This window comes from Perna viridis, chromosome 4 (genome assembly GCF_037379345.1).
Source record: "Perna viridis isolate PV_CMFRI_1.1 ecotype Kerala chromosome 4, ASM3737934v1, whole genome shotgun sequence".
Lineage (NCBI taxonomy): Eukaryota > Metazoa > Mollusca > Bivalvia > Mytilida > Mytilidae > Perna > Perna viridis.
In genome coordinates, this window is record NC_142448.1 from 35,214,143 (window position 1) to 35,235,651 (window position 21,509).

Sequence of the window (21,509 nt, forward strand, 5' to 3'; positions counted from 1 at the left end):
GACTTACATACCCTAATATAAGGTCAAGAAAGAAACCTTTGTTTCTTTTACATGAACTGAAACCTACTATATCATTCGTTTTTTTTGACAAAATTCACATGATGACCTCAAATATTTTTCTTACTATTACAACTCTGTATTCGAAATAAAAAGAAAAATAATTCAAGATGAAGCGTTAATCTAAACAATTTTCAGCTCATATATTTTCTCCTCCCCTGTGTTTGGCAAACTGAAATATTTATTACTTGATATGCTTTACAAATAAAATAATTATATGATAACATGTTGAAAGGAGAAATTAACAAATCACAATCACAAGTACTTAAGAATGTTAGAACCTTAGCGATTGCATGGAATTTAAGGTGACAGGCCTAGGTTAAGGGACGTAACTCTTATAATCATTGGCATGTTCGTGAAAAACATTTCACATAGATCTCGTATATAAGCATTGAAGTAACTTAGATTGATGTCATTCTATTTCAAACGAATTTTAACAGGCTTTAATAAAATTGAATATGATACAAACATCACTGATTTCAAGAGTTATGTCCCTTACTCTAAGTTTACCTCAGTAAATCAACTGGAGGTTCCCTACATTTGTGAACATTTTACTATTCTTCACAACTTGTCTAAAGTTAGTAACATTTTTTATATATCTATAGATTGACTCAATGATTTATTGCTTACTTTATTTCACTATCAGATTTTCATAAATTTAGATCATGGGGAGGTGGGGGTAATTTTGCTAAACAGCAACTGTAATAATAAAGCAAGAAATTGTGCTATTTCAACATTCTCAAAACTAATCCAAGAGTAAAAAAAAATAAAACACATGCTTTGCAATCAATTATCAAACTACTTTCAAGCTATTCAATTAACATTTGTAAAAACAACAGCTATCTCTTCACTAACTCATGATCTACCCCATCTTTAACATCTTTTGATCTGAACTTTCAGCCGAAACACATTGACATGGGCATAAAACCTATTTCCACTACCCTCCCCCTTTTGAAACAATTTCAAAAGCATTAGTATTCCACTGAAAAGGGCCACATGCATCATAAAAAAATGAGAAAAAAATTGTTGACAAAATTATTTTGCATAGCTACACATATCTAAATTTAAAAAAAAATACAGTTCTTACTTAAAAGGTGCATTTGAACAAGACCTACTCAGCATTGGTGCGTTTGAATATGACAGGCATAAGTGAAAATCAGGCAGCATCACAGTGACTTTAAAAAGCGAAATTGGTACTTCCTTTTCAGTATTTAATACGATTGTTTAGGAGAGTTTCATTTTAATTCTATGGCAACCATTGAATAAAAGGTTACTTTGTTATAGGACTTGTAAATCTTGTCATGTGACCCTGTGAAATCGTACAATTTTCCCAACTCCCTTTCAAAATCATGGGAAATGGTGCTCTATAGAGTTTTGGGTATAATCCAACCACTGAAATTTATGAATAAAAATGATGGTGAAATTATAATGTCAAGCAGTTTCTTCCTGACAAAATAGGACATATCTAAAAATAGACTATTCAAATTACTATGAAGTTTATAATGGAGCCTGAACGTTGAAAATTTTATGGATTTGGTCTTCTGTTCAGACTGCTTTTGATACCGAAAATCATGGATCTGAAAATGAAACAAGAACAAAACTTACAAGCCCTATTAGCAAATAGCAACAATAAACAAAAGACTAATGAAAGGCACATATTTGTTTTCATATACAAGCAAAAAGAGTTGAGAAAATTAGTTTGAACAACAGAAATATACATATACAGGTATATGTTAACATTTTTGCAGAGAAGTAAATTCAAAAGAAAATTCTTCAATTTTAAATAGCATTGGTCTCCCTTTGAGTTTGTAAACTAAGCACAATATTAGAAAATTGAAAATATGCATTCAGTTTAATCTGAATCTTCACCTTTCTGTTAAGATGCCAATTTTTGCAAGTAATAAGACATTTCATATGAGAAAAATGATAAGTAGATGAGTTGGAAGGTTAAGTCTACAGTGCACATTACAAAAGTTAGGTAAAATTAGTCTATACCTTTTAACTCAATCAATTACAATAAATATTTCAATGATGCTCAAAATGTTACTACTGCACATGCCTTTAAATTTATATTCTGAAATTATTGCCCACAATTTTTATTGCAATTCTGGAGTTTACTGCTAAGGACATGTTGCATTTGTAAGACATATCTCTATATGAATAAATTAAAAGAATTTTACTATTGCAGTAATAACCCTGTTACAACTAATGCAACAATATAAGAATTGACAATTAATTGACAACTTTTTTTTGGATATCCATCAAGGGAGATAATTCAGTCAACTTCTGTGACCTGCATTGAAAGGTTTAACCTTACATGATAATGTGGGATGACAAAAAAATGCAAAAGAAACTCTGAGACACACAAGACAAAGTAACCACTATCAATTGCCCATCTGACATGGTATACATTTGAATACATTAAAACAAGAAGTACAAAATAAAAACAATACATAGGAATAATGTTTAATGCATGAAGCATGATAAAAAAATACAATGTCTGTAATTCAAGATATTAAGGTCAAGGTAACCTACCATTACAAGCATTTTTCGATTCTTAGTAAACATTTAACAAAACATATGAACAAAAATCAAATTATATTTTTATTGAATCCTCTCAAATTCATACAAGTCAAAATGTCTCCTATTTTCAACATTTTTTACAAACTGTAAGCTTTCGACAGCAACAAAATCAATAAACTCTAGGCCACATATGATTACATGTCTGTAAAAAAAATTTCAAACATTTAACTTTCATACAATACGAATTGTCTTGTTTTTCAAAGTTTTGACAAATTTCAAAAGCCTCACCACAATTTCATGTGAAGGACACTTTAGTCTAGAAGCAAATTTTGAAACTGCAGATATTATCTCCTCAACATCAATATCAGAAATTACAGGAATAATAAATACATTTGTACTATTAAATAGTTATCACATTTGTATATCATACATTTATGTCCTTCCTCATCTAGAACCAACTGGAACTCATTCAGTGACAAATCTATACCTGTATATTATAGCTATGGCCTAAGTTACAAATAAATTTGTTTACTGTTCCCCTACATGAGGTCATAAACCAAATTCAGCTTTATTTGAATACTGTGAAAGTACTTTAATTCGTTGATATTAATTGTCGTGGATTAGGGAAGAAACACTAGTTCTTGGATTCTTGAATACATGGTTTTGCGGTTATTATTAAAAACATTATAATAGGTTTTTGAATATTTGTCCATAAAATATAAAATTGTATTCCCATATATTGAGCTGTGAGTAGGGGAACATCAAACTAACATTATTATTATGTTTAGCCTAATCTACATGTATAAGGTAAAACTGTGGTGAAATGAAAAGCACACCTAAAAACAAGTGATTAAATACCAGTATGTTGTACACTACACTTGTAAACAAAACCAGCACTGGTGCCCACTAGTATTGTAATTCCTTTAGCCTTTAAAGCAGATTTTATTTTACATCCTTTTAGAAATTATGCATCCAGTGTTTTCACTACCTTTTCCCGAGAGATGGAAAATTTTAATCCAAATATGGCAGATTTTTTTTTATGAACAAGACTTTGAAAATAGCCAGGAATGACTTTAAAAAGCTGATTTAATTTGTCATGTTCCACCTTTTACTGGTAATGAAAACATAGGTATAGGTCATGTTCACACCATATAAAGCAGTGTCAACACATTTATTCACATAGTTAACATTGAATAATTCCAATTTAGAATTGAATGGCAAACAGAAAACATCATCCCTATTACAGCCCTCATGAGCGAAATGTGATTCTGGTGAATATTTCTGTAAATGTTTGTTTGTTTGTTGGGGTTTAACGTCCGAGCAGCAATATTTCAGCTATATTCAGACGATTTTCTGTAAAACTTGAGCTACTTATCCATAAAAACTAAAACAGTATGGCTTTCATAATCAATGGCAGGAAAGTCAGCAGCATAATAATCATTCATTTAAACTAAGAATTCCTTTCAGCATGTTTACTCCCCCCCCACAGTTCTGTTATCCCAGTATTGGGAAAAAAACATTAAATCAAATACAGAATGCTTATCATAACAAAAAGAAGGGATAATAAAATAGCAACTTAAGTATGAGATATTGGAACATATTCATTATTTAATCCATGTATAAATGTGTATAAATTGCAAAGGGCTCATATGACCTATAAAATTCTATGCAAAGGTGAAGCACAATTACCAGGCATGAAAACCACTTTCCTTCATATATTTATAACGATCTGCTTCAAGAGCACAAACATGTAAGTTGCAGTAAAACAGTCTGCCATTAAAACTTCACAAATGTTCATACAAGTGCTGGACACAAAGCAAACCTCTCACTCTTCTTTCAATTTCTACTTTCACTTTCAACTTTCACTTCTCCATTCTCTGAATATATATAGTTTATGATGTAAACACATTCCAATATATCCTATACAATTCCATATTTTCATAAGAAGGGGTTATAACTTTGTTGCTGAGGCTGTCCCATGCCCATAGGGGCAATTGGTGCAATAGGAGCAGGTAAAAGTCCTGATGTAGCCGACTGTGTGAATCCTTGTGTATTTGTCTGCATCTGATTCAATGTCATACGAGCAGGCTGATTCTGCGTTTGTGATGCAAAAGGATTTGAAGATACTGGTGTTTCAAAAGGATTCGTGGCTGTAATTAGAAAATTGTCAAATGTCAAAACATGTGGCAGAAAGAAAAAGGGAAAGCGTATAAGAAAGTCGAATGACATATCATACAATAGTCATTAAATTTTAGCGTAAAATAAAATGGTTATAGCATGTACTGTACAGCAGATTATTTTGACAGGTGTAAAATTTGGCTGTTTTGAGATAAAAAGGTATACAAACAAGTGGATGTTTCTTATTTTAGTGAATGCTTATTTAAGCACTAAATAATTACCACCAGTGTAAATAGTCTACAGAATTTTTCCCCATCTTTAGACAGACTGTTAAAATACCCCAAAATTAGAACCCCGCCAAAAATAATGTCACACAAGATGATATGAAGCAATAAACTGATGACATGAGTCTCATCAGATCTGGGAACTAACTGACCCATACAAAGTAGAAGTGTTTGTATGACACAAATGCCCAAGTCGACCATAGATTTCATCAGCTACTTACATAACATACACCAGCATATCGAAATAAATCTGATAAATATCTCAAGTCATTTAGACCAAAAAGTTAGGCAACTGAAATGACCATTTTTTTTTTTTATTTAAAGGACATAATTCCATTAAAAAGCAATAAACTGGAACAAAATGTAAATTAATGGTCTGTTTCTACCTTTCTTTGTACTTGTTGTAACCAGCTGATCTAAGTTCACTAAATTAGCATTATCTCCTAAAAATTCTTGTGGTGTTTTCCGATGTTTTTGCTCCTGTTGCTTTGATGATTCTAATGACTGCTGCATACCATCCATATCCCAGGGATCTTTCTTTGGACCTATGGAATGAAAAAACAGAAAACAATATCATGTAAAAGAAAATCATTTAGTTGTCAAAGAGACTCTTTAAATCCATATTTTCAAATAAAACAGACAATATCAAATTGAAAAAAACTTATCTGGTCTTCAAATATTCCTCCGCATTTGAAATTCCCAAGTCAAAATCGGCTATAACTCCTAAATGATCAATACAATATATACCGCTCTAACTTGACAGTACTTTATGGACCAATCTATAGTGTTGAAACTTTAAAAAGATAGTCCAGTGATTCTTCTTTTATAGTGTAGATTTCTGCTTAAAGTTTTTAAATAAATAATGGAAACTTAAATAGTCCAATTAACTTCATTTATTAGAGCATTCCATTAATGAGGTTACAACAAGAAAAAAAAAATGATACCCCAGCTCCTCTCACCAGAAATTTTTAGTGACATTTTCTTCAAATCATGTTCAAATGACTTAATAATATGTTTCAAACAAAGATTGTACAATATTTCCTTCTTATAAAGCAAGTTTAGAAATTAATATGAAATAACTAAATTTTCTTTCTTAAAAGTATGTTTTTAAATGGAAAATTGTGAGATTTCAGTTACAACCAAAACTGGAAATGTCCCATTTTTCCGACTTTCAATTTTGTTTTATAAGCCATTTCATACATCCTGTGTCAATTTTATCATGCTTTGAAATTAAAATTACCAAATTTATGTAGCTACTGATGTTTACATGATGTTTTCATCTGCATAGAAGTTTCTTTTCTTCACATTTTCATAGGAAATACCGCATCAAGGTAAATAAATTGACCGATCAAGTGCAAAATATCAATTTTTGTGTCTTACAAAATTTTACTGCAACCTACGTCTAAAAAACTTTTTTTCACACATTTAGACATTCAAAACTGCACTGAGCACAATACATAAATGCACACTATACACACCAAAATACAGTTCATGGAAATGGCAACATGATTGAAAGCTTCTGTCAAGAAATCTAGTGGCTATGATAAGAAGTTGCAAAGACAACTGTACCCTCATAGTCCATAAATAATAAAAGCCATGTTCATATTATGGAACCCCACAAGTCATTCTGATTGAAATGCAAAAAGGAGGTGTAAAATGGCATCATGTGATGAAGAATGTGTGCAAGTTTCATTGAAATCTCTTCAGGAGATTTGGAGGAGATGGTTCCCCCTTAAGTCAATGTTTCGCAACTGGAATGCCAAAAGTAATTTAATGGAATTCAAAATAGTTCTTCAAAGGGGTGTGATGGAAATGTGGGTGGTAAAAGCACATCTTTAAATTAACAGTAAGAACAAGGAACTGTAGCTGTAAAATGTTGAAATAATGCAAGCAAGCTCACAAAAAGAATACTTTTCACTTCATTTGTTCTGTTATAATGCTAAATTTTAATGATATATATACTTTAAAAACAGTTTAATTGAATGATCTCAATTTGTAGGTATAAAACAACAGATGCATGAATTCCTCCATGGCAGTTCATGTATAAGCATTTCCATGATGACTAATTTCCAATAAAATTTCATTAAATACCATTCAGTAGTTAATAAGGAGTATTTTTTAAAACATGTAAAATTCCCACTAAGAACTTTGTTTCCATTGTTTGACATGTATTCAAATGAGCATTTTCAAAATTTCCCTGTAACTTTCAATGACAAATGATTTATGTATGGTGTATATCATAGAAAGCTTGCAAGCTAAAAGTAACCAAGGTGAGGCAATACTGTGGTGACCCATATAAACACAGGTATATCAAATGACAGATAATTGCTGAATATAGTAGTGGTGGATAAGACATGTTCGACTGTAAAGAAACAATACATTTACCAGTGAATGAAACATATTCTTCCATCAGATTTTCTGGAGGAAACAATAGACAGAACTCTAATAAGACTTAAAATAGTATTTTGTAAGAGCATGTCAAGGTTTAATTATATTTATGTTTTTGATATTCATAATCAGTTATTACTAATGCAATATTTCTATCCCATGAATTCTTTTCAGTAATTTCCCTTCATGGTTCAACTAAAAATTATCTTCATGCCACATCAAGTTAATTTGTACATTCTCATCCCCGCCTGCTCCTACTCAAATGGGCTGCCCTGAATTTTTCAATTTTTTTTTTATGGTGGTCCAAACTTCGTGATTTCTTTTATGTCCATATCCGACATGAATCTACTTATACACAATACTATAGACTTTCACTCAAAAAACAAGTAAAGTGGTGTATATGTACAGAATATCTCGATATTTTTCAGCATATATAATCTCCCACCCATCCCATTTTTTTAGTTGCTAGTGAATGAGATTCTACAAATTAACTTAATGTGGCCTTGCAAAAGTCAAAGTACTAGAAAAAAAATCTGTCTTACCTAAATTAATGGTAAGTCCAAACATCATAAATTAATACTTAATAAATAATTACAACAGCAACTGTCAAGAAGTTGCTTTACAACATTTACCCCATTTTCTTTTCTACCTATTTGAATCACTCCGCTGGTAATAAATTGTAAAGACACATACCTCCTAACGGATCAAAACTATCTAAATCTTGACTAGTGGTATTAACTTTAGCAGGTGAATTGCCAGTGCTCCGAGAACTCAACAAGTCAAAACCATCATCTTCTTTTTGTCCATTTGTTGTAATAGTACTTGCACCAAATCCAGTGTCAAAGCCAGATGTATTGTTTTCCACTGTTGGTGAGGCATCCCATGGGGACTTTTGTCGAGGGGGCTGAGATTGGAGTCCTGCAGTAGGTGAGGCTGATGACCAAGGATCTTTAAAATAAAAACAAATAATGACCTTCCATCTTCTGAATTCAAATTAAAATACAAAATTTGGTTATTAGAAAGAAATAAAGAATGTATGCGAGGGTTTTGAAATACAGCGTTGGATTTGAAAATGAGAAAATAAACCAATTGGGAACAAAAAAACTGTTTTGTAGTCAAGGATTGGAGTATAAATCCAAAGTTTTCAATAGAAATTTTATTAAGAGTTCATCTAATAGTTCGACTAAACCATGAAAACAATCAAACTAGTTCTACCACCAAAACTACCTGACGCTGCTACACTGGCATAAGGAGGGGGTTGTTGTGGCTCAGACATAGTCATGCCCCAGGGATCTGTAGAGGACTGCGGGGGTGATGCTGCTCTAGCAGGAGACTGCCATGGGTCTGTTGCCTGTGGGGGTGGGGGCTGAGCAACAGGCATGCCCCAAGGGTCCTTATTTGTCTGTTGTGTTGGTACAGGAGCACCCCAGGGATCTGTTGTCTGTACTTTTGGTGAGTCTAATGTTAGCAATCCTCCAGTTTGTGGCTGAAAACAAAAGAAAAAAATTAGATTAATCTAACTCTTATTCTATATTTTCATACAACCCAAAAATATTAAAGAGCAGATGGATGAGGATTATATCTAAAAAATATAATGAAAGTACTAAGCTCAATTTCTGCTGATAAAACAGTCTTCATATCAACCAATTTTAGTGATGATCCATCCTGTAGCTTTTAGTCAACCTTGTAATTTAAAAAGTAATTAAACCTAGAAAATATCATCCACCTTTCACTGAATTTCATTCAGTGGCAAGCCATCTTTTACATTGATTTATCTCTAAATTAAGGAGTTCAACAAAAACAAGTAGAGCAAGTCCTAAAAAAAGTTTGAAAATTTTTGACATTTCTCTTTTGTCTACCTTGAACTTAACTTGTTATGAGCAACTTAGCGGGTGTTTTTAAAAGCAGGGGACGCTCACCCTACCGGTGCACCTGGTCAATGCTCCCAGTTTTTATTGGAGTTGCTCATTTACTTTTGTTACTTAGTATGTATTATTTTGGTTATTTTGTGTTCTTTGTTGTGTGTGTCTGTTTTCCATGTCTGGTCATTGTCCCTGGATTGCCCTTGTGTTCTAGACTCCCTAGAACTGTTACTTCTGAACAGTTAATGCAAAATACATTTAAGATGTCATCTATGGTGACCTATTAAGGAGGTAGACCAAGGGTAAGGGACATAACTCTAGAAATCAATGCTATGTTTGTATCATATTCAATTTCACCAAAGTCTATCAAACTTTCATTTGAAACAGAATGAATTCAGTCCAAGTTACTTTGATGTTTACACAAGATTGATGTAAAATGCTGAATACAAACATTCCAATGATTTGTAAGAGTTATGTCCCTTACCCTAGCTCTACCTCCTTAAACCTCTTAATTTCACCTAGGCACCTTTCACTTGACTTTAAAACTTCACAAAGTTCTCTGTGGTGACAAAGTAGAGTACACTGGTATAATTTAAGGCAGAATTCTACATGCATACTTATTTCAAGCACTCAGTTTTTAAAGTGGTATCAGTTCAATTTATAATGACATAGTTGTACCAGAAGAATCATAAAAAAAACCTTCAAGGCAATTCTATTGCTATTCAATTTTGAGCAACAGACATTTAGACCGATAGAAAGACAGCAGTACACTTTAATGAGTCCATCAACAGATGATTGCTTTTAAGAGCAGCATTTTGTGAAGAAATCAAAAAGAACCCAAAATTATTATTGTTTTACAACAGAGCCAAGAGGGACACTAAATGTTTTAAGCCTGATATTCACATTTTAGACCAAATGCAAATAACTTACAGCATGCATTACTACTAATGAATTAAACATGCACAACTTAAAAGCAAACATGTACATGTACTTTGCCCACATATACTGAATCAGCTATGCATTGTACATGCTTACAATATAGATATATACATGTACATATACATGTAATACATGTAAGTATGCTTAATTCAGGGAATAAGCTTGGCATGGGTTTAGTAATCAATAATTACTTGTATTGGCTATTTGATTCCTTGATTCTTATAGGATTATGATAAAAAAAATTCTTTAAAAATCAGATTTTTTGCCAGAATTCCAAAAAACAAACACATTTTCAATATCATACAATTTCATAAAGCATTTACCCAAAACATTCATCTAGAAATAAAAAGTTTCCCATTACTCCTCAGGGTTAAAAATTAGGAAATACAACTTGGTAGCCCAGACCATATTTTAGTTTAATATTTTCTATATGTTCAACTTAATTTTACCAAAAAGTATGGTAGCCCAGCTCAAAATCTAGTAGCCATGGGCTACTGGGCGACTGCTAATTTTCATCCCTGCTCCTAATGCAAATTTTTCAATAAAATAGTCAATATCATTTGTAGGAGTGACCAGGTAAAAGTAATAGTCATTTGAATATAGATAAAAACAAAAGTAATGTGCTTGTGGTCTATTTTAAGCATGATACATGATTATCTAATTTAAATATCAAAAGCCCCTCATGGATTGAATACATGACAAGCTAAAAATATACCAAAAGCACATGGTTTCTATTTTTATTTTCTTTTACCCGAGCTATTCCTTTTACCTGAGCACTCCTACAATAAATGTGGTAATGTTAGATTAATATTTTTACATTAGGGGTAATGGAAAACTTTTTATCACATGATGACTTTTCAGTAAACGGTTTCAGAGTTTGTATGATATTAAAGTATTCAATTTGTCAAAAATTTAATAAATTCAGATGAAAATCTAATTCTTAAAGAATTTTTTTTTCATATGATAGTCCTATAGATATAAAGTAGACATACCTCATAGTCAATAGAGAGAGACCTGTCTAAACCAAACCCTGAATAATCCAGTGATTTTTCTAGGTGGAGTCATTTCAGTCATTGACTAATCATATTCTCAAGTGACTAAAGCCTTTTCCTAGATTTTGACCCATTTTGGTCAAAATTTTCACGTGTTTGTACGAAATCCCCACAAGTGACAAAAGCTTTTGAAATCCTGGCAAAAACACTGATAATCCAAAAACCTGTAAAAACTAGGCACTTTGAAAGTTTCTTTTTATAAATCTAAATGTATTTCTAATTTTGGTAAACTAAACCAGTTTCAAAGTCAAACAGAGGTTCAGTTTAGACAGTTATAATTGTACAATAAAAAAGGGGCACCTAACAGACAATAAATGAAACATTTCATACTATAATAAGAAGGAATGCCAAAAGCTTGTTCTAAAAAAAGGTCCTTTATTGTACTAAACAATTCATTAAGTTTGAATAAAATCCTTTTATTATCAACTTAAAATCACTAAAAGGGTGGATAAAAATAATCAAATAGCATAACTCAAATTCAAACAGGTCTGTTTTCAAAGTAGTAACAAAGTACAAAATGCCCAAAATTTGAAGAAAAAAAATTGTTTTGATCAATTACAAAGCTATTGTTAGGAAACCAAAAGGTGACTGACAGACGGACAGACATACATCCAACTACATGTGACAGGGTTTAAAAATTAATTTGTAAGTTTGGACCTAGATCAACGATTGAAAGCTTATTCCCTGTTAACTACATTTTATCGTACAAACTATTTGAACAAAGTTACACATAGGCAAGGGTCTTAACACTGCAAATGCATGAAAAAAGGGACCAATTAAAAAAAAAAAAACAGTAAACCCTTACTGTTTTAGATTTATCCAGTCTTCTTTCCTAAACAAAAACAATGGAAGTATGTGTATCATATCCTACAATAACTAAAATATGTGAAACAACAGTGAAGTCAAAACAAAATACAGTGAAGATGTCAAAACATAACCAATACCAATTTGAAGAAAAAAAAGTGATACAATCTAGCTACACTACTGAATGATTCAAGTAGCTTCCTAAGTAGAAACCTGCCCCATTTATACATGTACCAATGTGTCCTCAAGTTCTTCATTTTCAGTTAGTAATGTGAATACAATTGTATTATCACTTGTTTCTAAGGGAGAATCTTTATATTTCAAACACCACATGAAGAGCATAACTGATCATGGGACCTGTTCATGGAATAGGTAGGCCATGATGGAATTACAAAGAACAACACCTAATTTTAAAATGCAGTGTAGCCCACAATTGCAGTCTGCTGGGAAATGGCAAAAAAATCATGAAAGTGAATGTAGGAAACTGGGAAAATCATACATGTGAAACATGAAGAGTACATGTACATACAAAATGGGCATATAGCTTTATATTAAAATTTCCTTTTTTATTTGAAAGTGCAAAAAGAATACAATCAAGTTGATGTAAACCCAAGTGGTACATATCCTGTTTCTGTTTCTCTCATCTAGGAAACCAAGATTATAGTTTTGTATAACAGTTACATACAAAGTATTATAGTGGAAAATCAAATTAAATTGTATAAAAAACAATTATGTGAGCCATTTTTGAAAGAGTAATAAACTAATGGAAAATAGTTTACCTAATTGCAGAAATCTTTAAATGGAGCAAGCCAATCCAAAATTTATCTTTACAGTATAAATATGCGACATGTAGTTTTTGTTTGATTTTCAGAGCACTTTCTTGAAAAAAAAAACAAAAAAAACATGCAAATGGTGGAATTCCTTGCATTGACTTTGTAACCTTGATCAATGACCCTATAAATCAATACGATTCCAGATTTTCCTAATGATCAATTGTGTATCAAGTTTGGTAAAATAATGATTCCATATTGTTCACAGGGATAATCCAGAAGTTAGAAGAATGACAGACAGATTGAAGGAACCTATGTGAGTTTTGGGAGAGAGGGAGAGAGAATAGCTTAGTATCTTTAAGGGAGAGAAAATATCCAAGTTGATTATCACTCCAAATCCCTTCTTTAATAGCAATATTATTTACATCAAAATGTCAACATCAATAGTACTTCTTAACCTCAATCTACACTTCTAGAATACCTGAATAGAATTCCCATTTAGACTTCATGACAAAAAAATTGGATAACAGCCGAGTTATTTCGTCTAGTCTATCTTAATATTTAATCACAGAATAGCACTGCAACACTTCCACAGAAATGTATCAGCTTTCCCTTAAGACTAGAGGGCAACAGACAGTCAGATAAAGACCTCTCACCTCATCCACTTGTTTTCTGCTTTCCTCAAGAGCCATCTGAAGTTTTACATCATCAGATTTCTGTTTTTTCAATTCCTCTTCATGCTCTTCTTTACTCATGGCCAAAGCTAGCTGTAACTGTATCTCCTCCTCTCCTGCTGATGAAGGTCGGGCATATTCAGCTAGGTCAGTAGACCTTCTTCTCATTTCAACTGGAGAAGCTGTAATTTGTAAGTAAGTGTTCAAATATTCAGAATAAATTTAATTTTAATGTCAGTTGTTTTTGAAAATAAAGATGTTTTGACTAATAATATCATTCATGTTCTTATCTTTTTACAAGCCAAATATGTATGCTATTCTCTAACAAAGCTAGTTATGTTCTTGTTTTTTTGTTATTCATAATATAACCAAGTAATGATTATCATTATGCAAATGAAGATTTTTTATTCAAAGAAAATAATAATCAAAACAAAACAAACTCTTTAAATGTATAATCAATATGAAATTAAAGACAAATTTACAAGAATGAAATAAACATAGGACAAAAAGTTACCAAATCTGATTAATCTGGTTCCCTGGTCAATATTATAAGTGACCCTCGGACCGCTAAAAATATAGACTCAGGTCACCACCGATGGATATGCACAATATATGAGTAAATTGCCACTTATGAAATAAAATGAAAACAAAGAAGAAATTATCTAAATTAGCTTTATTATTGTGCATTTGTATCGAAAGATGATATAAGTAATTTGAAAGAAATATTTTAACGTTTCTTTTTTAAATTTGAATATTAGAACGTATAAAAATAAAATAAAATAATGTCATATCTGCTCAGCCAATCAAAACACAGAAGATGTCACTGATGACCTGGGGTTATATTTGAGAGAAACTTGTGGAACGAAAATATTACCCGGCTGCCAGGTTACCAAATCTGATAAACTTGCAAAAGAAAGCAAAAACTGACCTAGTTTATAAGAAAAGATGAAATGAAGTCCAGAAAAACATTACTAGTCAATTCCAAACACTTTCACATACATGTAAGCCTAAAAAAATGTGTGTTTTTGGTAACATGGCAAAAAAAAAGGACGTTGGTACAGTACAAAATGTACATTAAAGATCAGCAATTTTTTTTTTTTTTACCAGCAAATTTGGAAATAAAATATTCTGTTGTAAAATAAGATCTTTTCTGCAGTGCCACAAAACTTGAAAAATTATCGTTTAAGTATTAATTTTCTCTGATTCCATTTATTAACATATTCACAAGTATCAATTTTTGCAGTTTCAAAAATGACAAGAGACATATGGACAGTTTTAAAGATAAATTTTTATGTGTACTGTTTTTCTACTTTTCAGTCCACTGCAAAAATAGTAAAAAAAAGGATACCATGAAAATTAATATCTTTACAGTTACTTACATTATTGTAAGTCTGATAAAATTCTTAACTGTTTTTGAAAGACTACAATTGAAGTTACCATGAAATCTAAGAACATTCTCAAACTGAAGTATCTTTTTGTAGCTTTGTGGCACTGAGGTCTGACACCATAGGTCATTTGGATTACTGAAAACACACAAATATTTTTAGGGCCTTTATACATGAATACCAGGTACTTAATGAATTAAAACTAGAAAAATTAAGACGAGTTTAAAGCGGAGCAAACATGTTAGTATATGAATGACACAAGTAATTTGGGAAATACATGTACAATGTACTAGCACATTACAAATGTATAATTCAACTACAAATCACAAGCACCAGTACATGTAAGAGGAAAAGGTCAAGTATGAAAACAGATACTAGCACTATCTTTCTGTGTCAGTTGGGTTTTTAGAAAAACCTACAGAGGGGATAAAAGTATGCAAGGGCAACTATATTATCTAGCCATAAAAGTTTGACACATTTTACTCTTTCAGTGCAGCAGCTAACTTAAACCAGTTACTCCTACAAGTAATTTCTTAAGTAAGAACTGCATTAGCTTTTTTTTTAACTTTTTGCTGAACTTGTAATTGTTGCAAAATTCCCCTAAAATTGAGTTGGCTGGTTTCCAATAAAAACACATAAGAGAGTACCTTCTAACAAAGATAGTAAAATCACTAAAGAAAATTTATGGCAATTAGAATTGAACTCCTTTTTTTTGTCAACCAAAGTAGTTAAAGTAGATATTACAGCAAATCTAAAAAAGAATACTGCCATTAAAATTTCATACTTGATGTACTCACTGTGAAACTTAACTCTACTTTTTAAGAAAGAAGGATAATCGTATCTTCGAGTATCTTGCATATTTTTTACAGCACACTAAAGAATAACACACAGAATTTCATTATAAGCAGTACCACTCTTTTACAGTTATTCATAGATCCTTCAGGATTAAAACATTTGCTACATAGAAGGATATCGTAACATGCATACTCAAAGGCTTCAATTGCTAAAAAACTATCCGGTACATGTACAATGTATGTTATAATACTGCATAATAGAAAATACAGTAATAAAATAAAAATTAATGGCTTGATGAAGTTCAGCTTAAAAATTGCATGTACATTTATCAGAAATACATGTGCTCAACACCTTTTACAGAGGTACCAAATATCGGGATGAACAAAGAAAAAAGTAGCTAAACAATTATTAAAGAATACAATTTACTAAAGGGTTTTGTCCTTAATTTATTTCCCTTCATTTCAAAATGTTCAAGGGGTGTCCTATTAAATATAATATGAAAACACAGAAGTCTTAACCATTATGTCAAGAATATTTTAAATTGACACTTAAAAACTTCTTTAATCAATCTATTTTGCAACTTTATTATATCTAAAAACAAAGATATTTGAATTGCACAATATACATGTACATTAAGGTTAACAAATCGAGAAGCATTTGAGTATGCAACTAATGATCTATATTTAACTAGCAGCTCACATGCATCGCTATGCACAGTTTCACTCCCACCTCCTCCATAGGGATCACTGTAGCCTCCAGCACCAGCTGATAAGCTTGGGCTGCCTCTTCCATATTTCACCTAAAATATGCAATAGATTAGTACTGTTAATTAACTAATTCTATCCAGCCAATAAATTTTTGATCAATGAAAGAGGAATAGTTTCTTACATGAGTAAAGATTAAAGATCTGGTTATCTTTCACAAGTATGAGAAATTCAAGTCTTTTTCATAGGAGGAACAAGTGAAAAGACCAAGAATTTCTCTAATGAGTGAAAGATAACCCTATCTTTGATCTGCAAAGAGTATAAATACCTATCTCTTCCATGAAACAAATGTTTTTTTGTTCATTTCTTCTAGAGAGCACCGTCTTTTCTGGAAACAAAATGTATAGCGACACTGCCACTATTAAGACATTTCATTGGCCAAGAGAATGAGTGATGATGAGTGTGCATGACCTTGTATTACAGGTCATCTCAACTTGTGAAGGGCCATTTCTGGAAGAACATTAGATTATGCAGACAGACTATAGTAATCAGTGAAGTACTGTTGAATTGGAAAAAAAGCACAGTGCTTTCTGGTATTATGGAGGCTTTTAGCAGTTTTGTACCAAAAATCCAGTTAATATTACATAATGGATATGGTAAATACAAATGTATCTCAAAAAACTACCGGTACAACCTCACCGGGATGGAAAATGTCAGCTCAAGGCCACACATGGGTCATGACGAGAAAACTCTCACACCACTGAGCAGCCTATGGCTGTCCCCAAAACAACATTACATGTACATTGTATACTCAGGTACAGCAAAATAGTTGCCTCTACATGTATATACTGTTCATTTGGGTAATTTTCTTTCTTAAATATATACATATAATGTACATTTATATATAATGAAAATTACATGTATGAAATGCAAGTTCCAATAACAATTGTAAATCTACATGTACATGTATATATCCCATTACTTGTAATAATAAAAAAAAATACACTGCAACAATTTCTTAATCTACTAATTCAAAAAAAAAAAGAAACTTGATCAGTTTTTTAGTCCACTATCCTATCCAGAATATGGGGAGAGTTCTTTGTGATTTTGCCACATTGTGTATGTAGATCATCTTTAATTCATATGCTCACATTTAGGCTATGTTTTGAGAATTTTACAAAATTCAGGGATAAAAATTAGCAGTTGCTCAGTAGCCCATGGCTAGTAGATTTTGAGCTGGGCTACCATACTTTTGGGTCAAATTTAGTTAAACATATAGAAAATATTATACAAAAATATGGTGTGGGCTACAAGCTTGTACTTCTTAATTTTTACCCCTAAAAACTCTTTTTACCATAAGAATTTTCAAAAAAATATTCAGTAATTATACTTCTGTTTACAAAATTAAATTTGCAAACCAAAACCAAAGTTTTACAAAAGAAAAAATTACCTTTAACAAAATATATTTTGAAAATTATAAATTTATGCACTGGCAAAATATAAATGATTAAACCTAATACCAGTAAAGGAGACCCTTTTCAGATAAAAGAGATAAAAAAAACGATATTATCAAGATTTGAAAATTGGGAATGGTCACTGTTTATAGTGTTGTTAATTTCCTAATCTCTATTTGACCCTTTTCAGATAAAAGAGATAAAAAAAAATGATATTATCAAGATTTGAAAATTGGGAATGGTTACTGTTTATAGTGTTGTTAATTTCCTAATCTCTATTTGACACTTAATGAGAGGGTAATAATGACATCACTAATTAGATTGGTGAATTTTCCTATATTGTACATGTAGATTAGTCTAGGCTATCAAGTCCTAATAGTGACCTAATCATGATGAAAGAAGTAAGAGGATTAAGTATTTAAAGTTGTAGAAGTTATCAAGTGTCTTCTAAGGATACCCATTGAGATTAAATAATATCTGACATAAACCCTCCTAATAACAGTTAATTGTACAATCCAGAGTGTATTAGCATACAACATATATTACATTAAGGCCAAACAAATAAATATGCATGTTTCTGGTTTCCCTATCTACCGTACTATATTGTGCCTACATGTACCTTTGCATGTTTAGTCATTTTGGCTTGAGCACAATTAAACTTGAGATTCTAGTCCCATTACTTTGAGATAAAAAAAAATAGCAGAAAAAAAATCCCTACCTACCCGATTTTTATAAAGCATGAAACCAGAAACACACATTATTTTTTTATTCTTGCCTTACAGTATTACTTTATCACAACAATTAAGACATGAGTCACACCACAATGGTATGGCAATTAAATCTTTAATTGTTTCCGTTTTTTTTTTTGGCACATTTTGATGGAAATCATATAACTAAGTCAAAGGAAACAATGATTTGAACTGTGATAAGTCTTCTACAGTACATGTATGTGAGACTTAAGATTTCACTATCACTCTTTTATCAACTTTTCTTCTTCAAATCTTTTTTTTTTTTTAAATATTATTAATCTCACTAGCAATAATATAGCTGTGAACGTGTATTATAAAATATCATATTCTTAAATCTACTCAGAATAAATTTCATCACATTACGAAGTTTGATTTATCAAATTGGATTCTTTTTATTTCACAAGATGAACAGGTCCAAAGCTGTATGCTCGACTAATCAGCCATAAGGGTGTCAATGAGAAATCACACAAGCTTCTCTGAATTTTGTAAAAAAAAATTGAATTATGTTTTTCTTTGTAATAACTAATAATGCAATTTATTTTTCCCCTCAATTGATTTCAAGACATCAAATTAACCTTGAAGACCTATCAAAAGGACCATCTTAAAACCTTGAGTTACATGTATCTGAGATTTCTATCCATCCAAGTCATCAGAGGTAAAATACATGCAGTATCAGAATAAGAATCATTTGATGGGACTTAAATAATTGTTCAAGTTTTCCAAGATTTCAACTTAGTCAAACTCAACACACAATGATTCAACTGTTCAAGAGACTTATTTCCCATACCAGTTACCTGATATAAAGCTTCCAAAATTATTTTACTACATACATGATGTACAATATGTACATGTACATATAGGTAAACATTAGTACTCATATGGAAGCATGTACTCATCTTTTTTTCTTCCTGTTCTTATTACTTAAATATTTTTAAAAAACGGATGAAGAAGTAAAATGCCGCTATATGTACATGTATAAAGGTGACACACAAAAAAAGAATTCATCATCATTTCATGTACATGTATATGTTGTTTCTTTCCATTAAAACAGTCAATTTCCTAGAAAATTTGCCGATTTATAAAAATTGTAATTAACATTCTACATGTACATAATAAATGAGCAGTTATATACCTTGTCATCACTCCCAATGCCCATTGCATTTTGAGCAAATCTTTCTTTGGCCTTCAAGGCTTTAGCTCTTTCATTTCTTAGCCGTTCATCATCTTTCAGTAGAGATACCAGCTGTTTTGCTTTTTCCCGAACATTCATTCCCTGGTCCTTGTTGTCTTCCCGGTACTGAAAATCTCTTAACGTTTGTATTGCAAATATGTTCTCTTTACATTGCTGAGCAACCTTCTCACTCCCAGTTTTTATTATGTAATCCAACAACATAAGAGACTTGTAAACATGACGCCAATTTTTGCCATGATCATTGAGTCTTTTCCATATCATTTGCATAATTTCTGTAAATGCTACTACATTGTATGTTAAGTCAGCTATTTCTGACATTAGGGTACTTGATGGGCCCCAAGGGTCATTTGAGGTGGCCTCTCTGACCTTCACCTGGGCTTCAGAATAGTTATGAATAACATTCTTAACAGTTCTACGTATTGGGGGCATATTGCTCATTTAGATGACTTGTTTTTCCCCTGTTTTAAAGTTTCTTCTTTCTTCTTACTGTCACTCAAAAAGCTCTGAAACTTGATGTCCTCTTTAACTATAATATACAGACCTGTTGAGTAAAAAAATAACTAATTCATATAAAGACAAAAAAAAAAATTACATTAAAACAGTGACAGCTTTTTTTTAGGGTAATTGATCTGGATTTTGATGTCTTCATCTTTTTTCACTTACAAAATACTGCAAATTCCTTTACCCCCATTTTCTGCAAAAATAAAAACCATACAAATATATGATTTTCCACTCACAAAATGTACATGTACATTTATCTATTTTCATTAAAAAAAGTTACTAAAACTGAGTAAAATGTATGATACTTTATCCACTGGATTAAGTATCATATGTATTTAATTCTAAGGTCTGGGCATATAAAGAGAAATAAAATAATAAAGCTGTTGTTCGCAATTATCATTCTTGTTTTCTTCAGAATAGAAAATAAAAATATGTTCTCAATAGAAAAAAATGTTTACACTTCTAAAATGTTCTTACATCATATCTCTTGGGCAAAACCAGTCATTTTAAACACAATACAGTACCAAGTACATTTTTATAAATATGCAATGCATGACAATAAAACAGTATCGTGCAAAAAAAAAGAGGGCAAGGAATTGAGAGTAGGGAGAATGATTCCGGAATCAAAGACAGCAGGTGTAAGGAAGGGAGAGTAGGGAGAATGATTCTGTGAAAGTCGTTTTAAGCCTTTGAAGTGCAATACTCTGTGGGACTGCTAAATCTCCAACTTTTGTAAAGCATATCGATTTGACCCACAACCTGTCACATCAATATAAAAAAAAAATGAAAAAAGAGGAGGGTTGCAGGGTCAGAGGAAATTGACTAGAAATACTTGCCTGAGGCTTAGATAACTAATGACAAAAATCTAGGTTTTAATGTGCCCGTCTTCCAAATTAACATGTGAATGTACTATTTACTCTACATACAGTACAGTCTGTTCTTAATATCAGAACACACATTCATACCATTACTTATTACGAAACGTAATTGAAAACAAATACATGACAAATTATATTACAAAATACTCTTGATTCTGAACCTGGTGTCGCTTGAAAGAAACACAATATTCTGTAACGTTGGAAAGATTTAAGTGCTGTTTTATGGGGAATGCTGCTGCCAATTGTCAGATATTTGTATTAAAAAAATAAATGTATAATAATCGGTTTTTACCCAATAGTACGGCGTAACAATGAATGTCGATGAATAATATCTGACAGGAAGTTAGTCTGTCAATTAAGATTTCCGGTTAAAGTGGGAG

At 31.5% G+C, this 21,509-nt stretch overlaps 1 protein-coding gene across 6 annotated transcripts; it reads right to left on the bottom strand.

Moving 5' to 3' along the window:
- Positions 1 to 1,089: 1,089 nt before the first annotated feature.
- LOC148619883 (epsin-2-like) lies at positions 1,090 to 21,496 on the bottom strand. 6 transcript variants are annotated; one of them, XM_088580257.1, is made up of 10 exons: positions 21,422 to 21,496; positions 19,691 to 20,291; positions 16,381 to 16,450; positions 13,454 to 13,653; positions 12,029 to 12,055; positions 8,598 to 8,856; positions 8,064 to 8,318; positions 7,368 to 7,400; positions 5,369 to 5,527; positions 1,090 to 4,730 (listed from the first exon to the last, which is right to left on the bottom strand). In XM_088580257.1, exons 2-10 carry the CDS (start codon positions 20,186 to 20,188, stop codon positions 4,519 to 4,521), a joined length of 1,713 nt encoding a protein of 570 aa, XP_088436383.1. In that variant the 5' UTR covers positions 20,189 to 20,291; positions 21,422 to 21,496; the 3' UTR covers positions 1,090 to 4,518. The 6 variants fall into 6 exon arrangements, with proteins under 6 accessions (XP_088436383.1, XP_088436381.1, XP_088436385.1 ...); XM_088580255.1 differs by having other exon boundaries at positions 16,351 to 16,450; XM_088580259.1 differs by lacking the exon at positions 7,368 to 7,400.
- Positions 21,497 to 21,509: the final 13 nt, after the last annotated feature.

Coding starts and splice junctions, on each gene's coding strand:
- LOC148619883 (XM_088580255.1), bottom strand. CDS start 20,188: ATGAGCAATATGCCCCCAATACGTAGAACTGTTAAGAATGTTATTCAT. Junction 16,451..19,690: donor GCATTGGGAGTGATGACAAG/GTATATAACTGC, acceptor TGCATATTTTAG/GTGAAATATGGAAGAGGCAG. Junction 5,528..7,367: donor AGAATATGTTTCATTCACTG/GTAAATGTATTG, acceptor TTCATTCCATAG/GTCCAAAGAAAGATCCCTGG.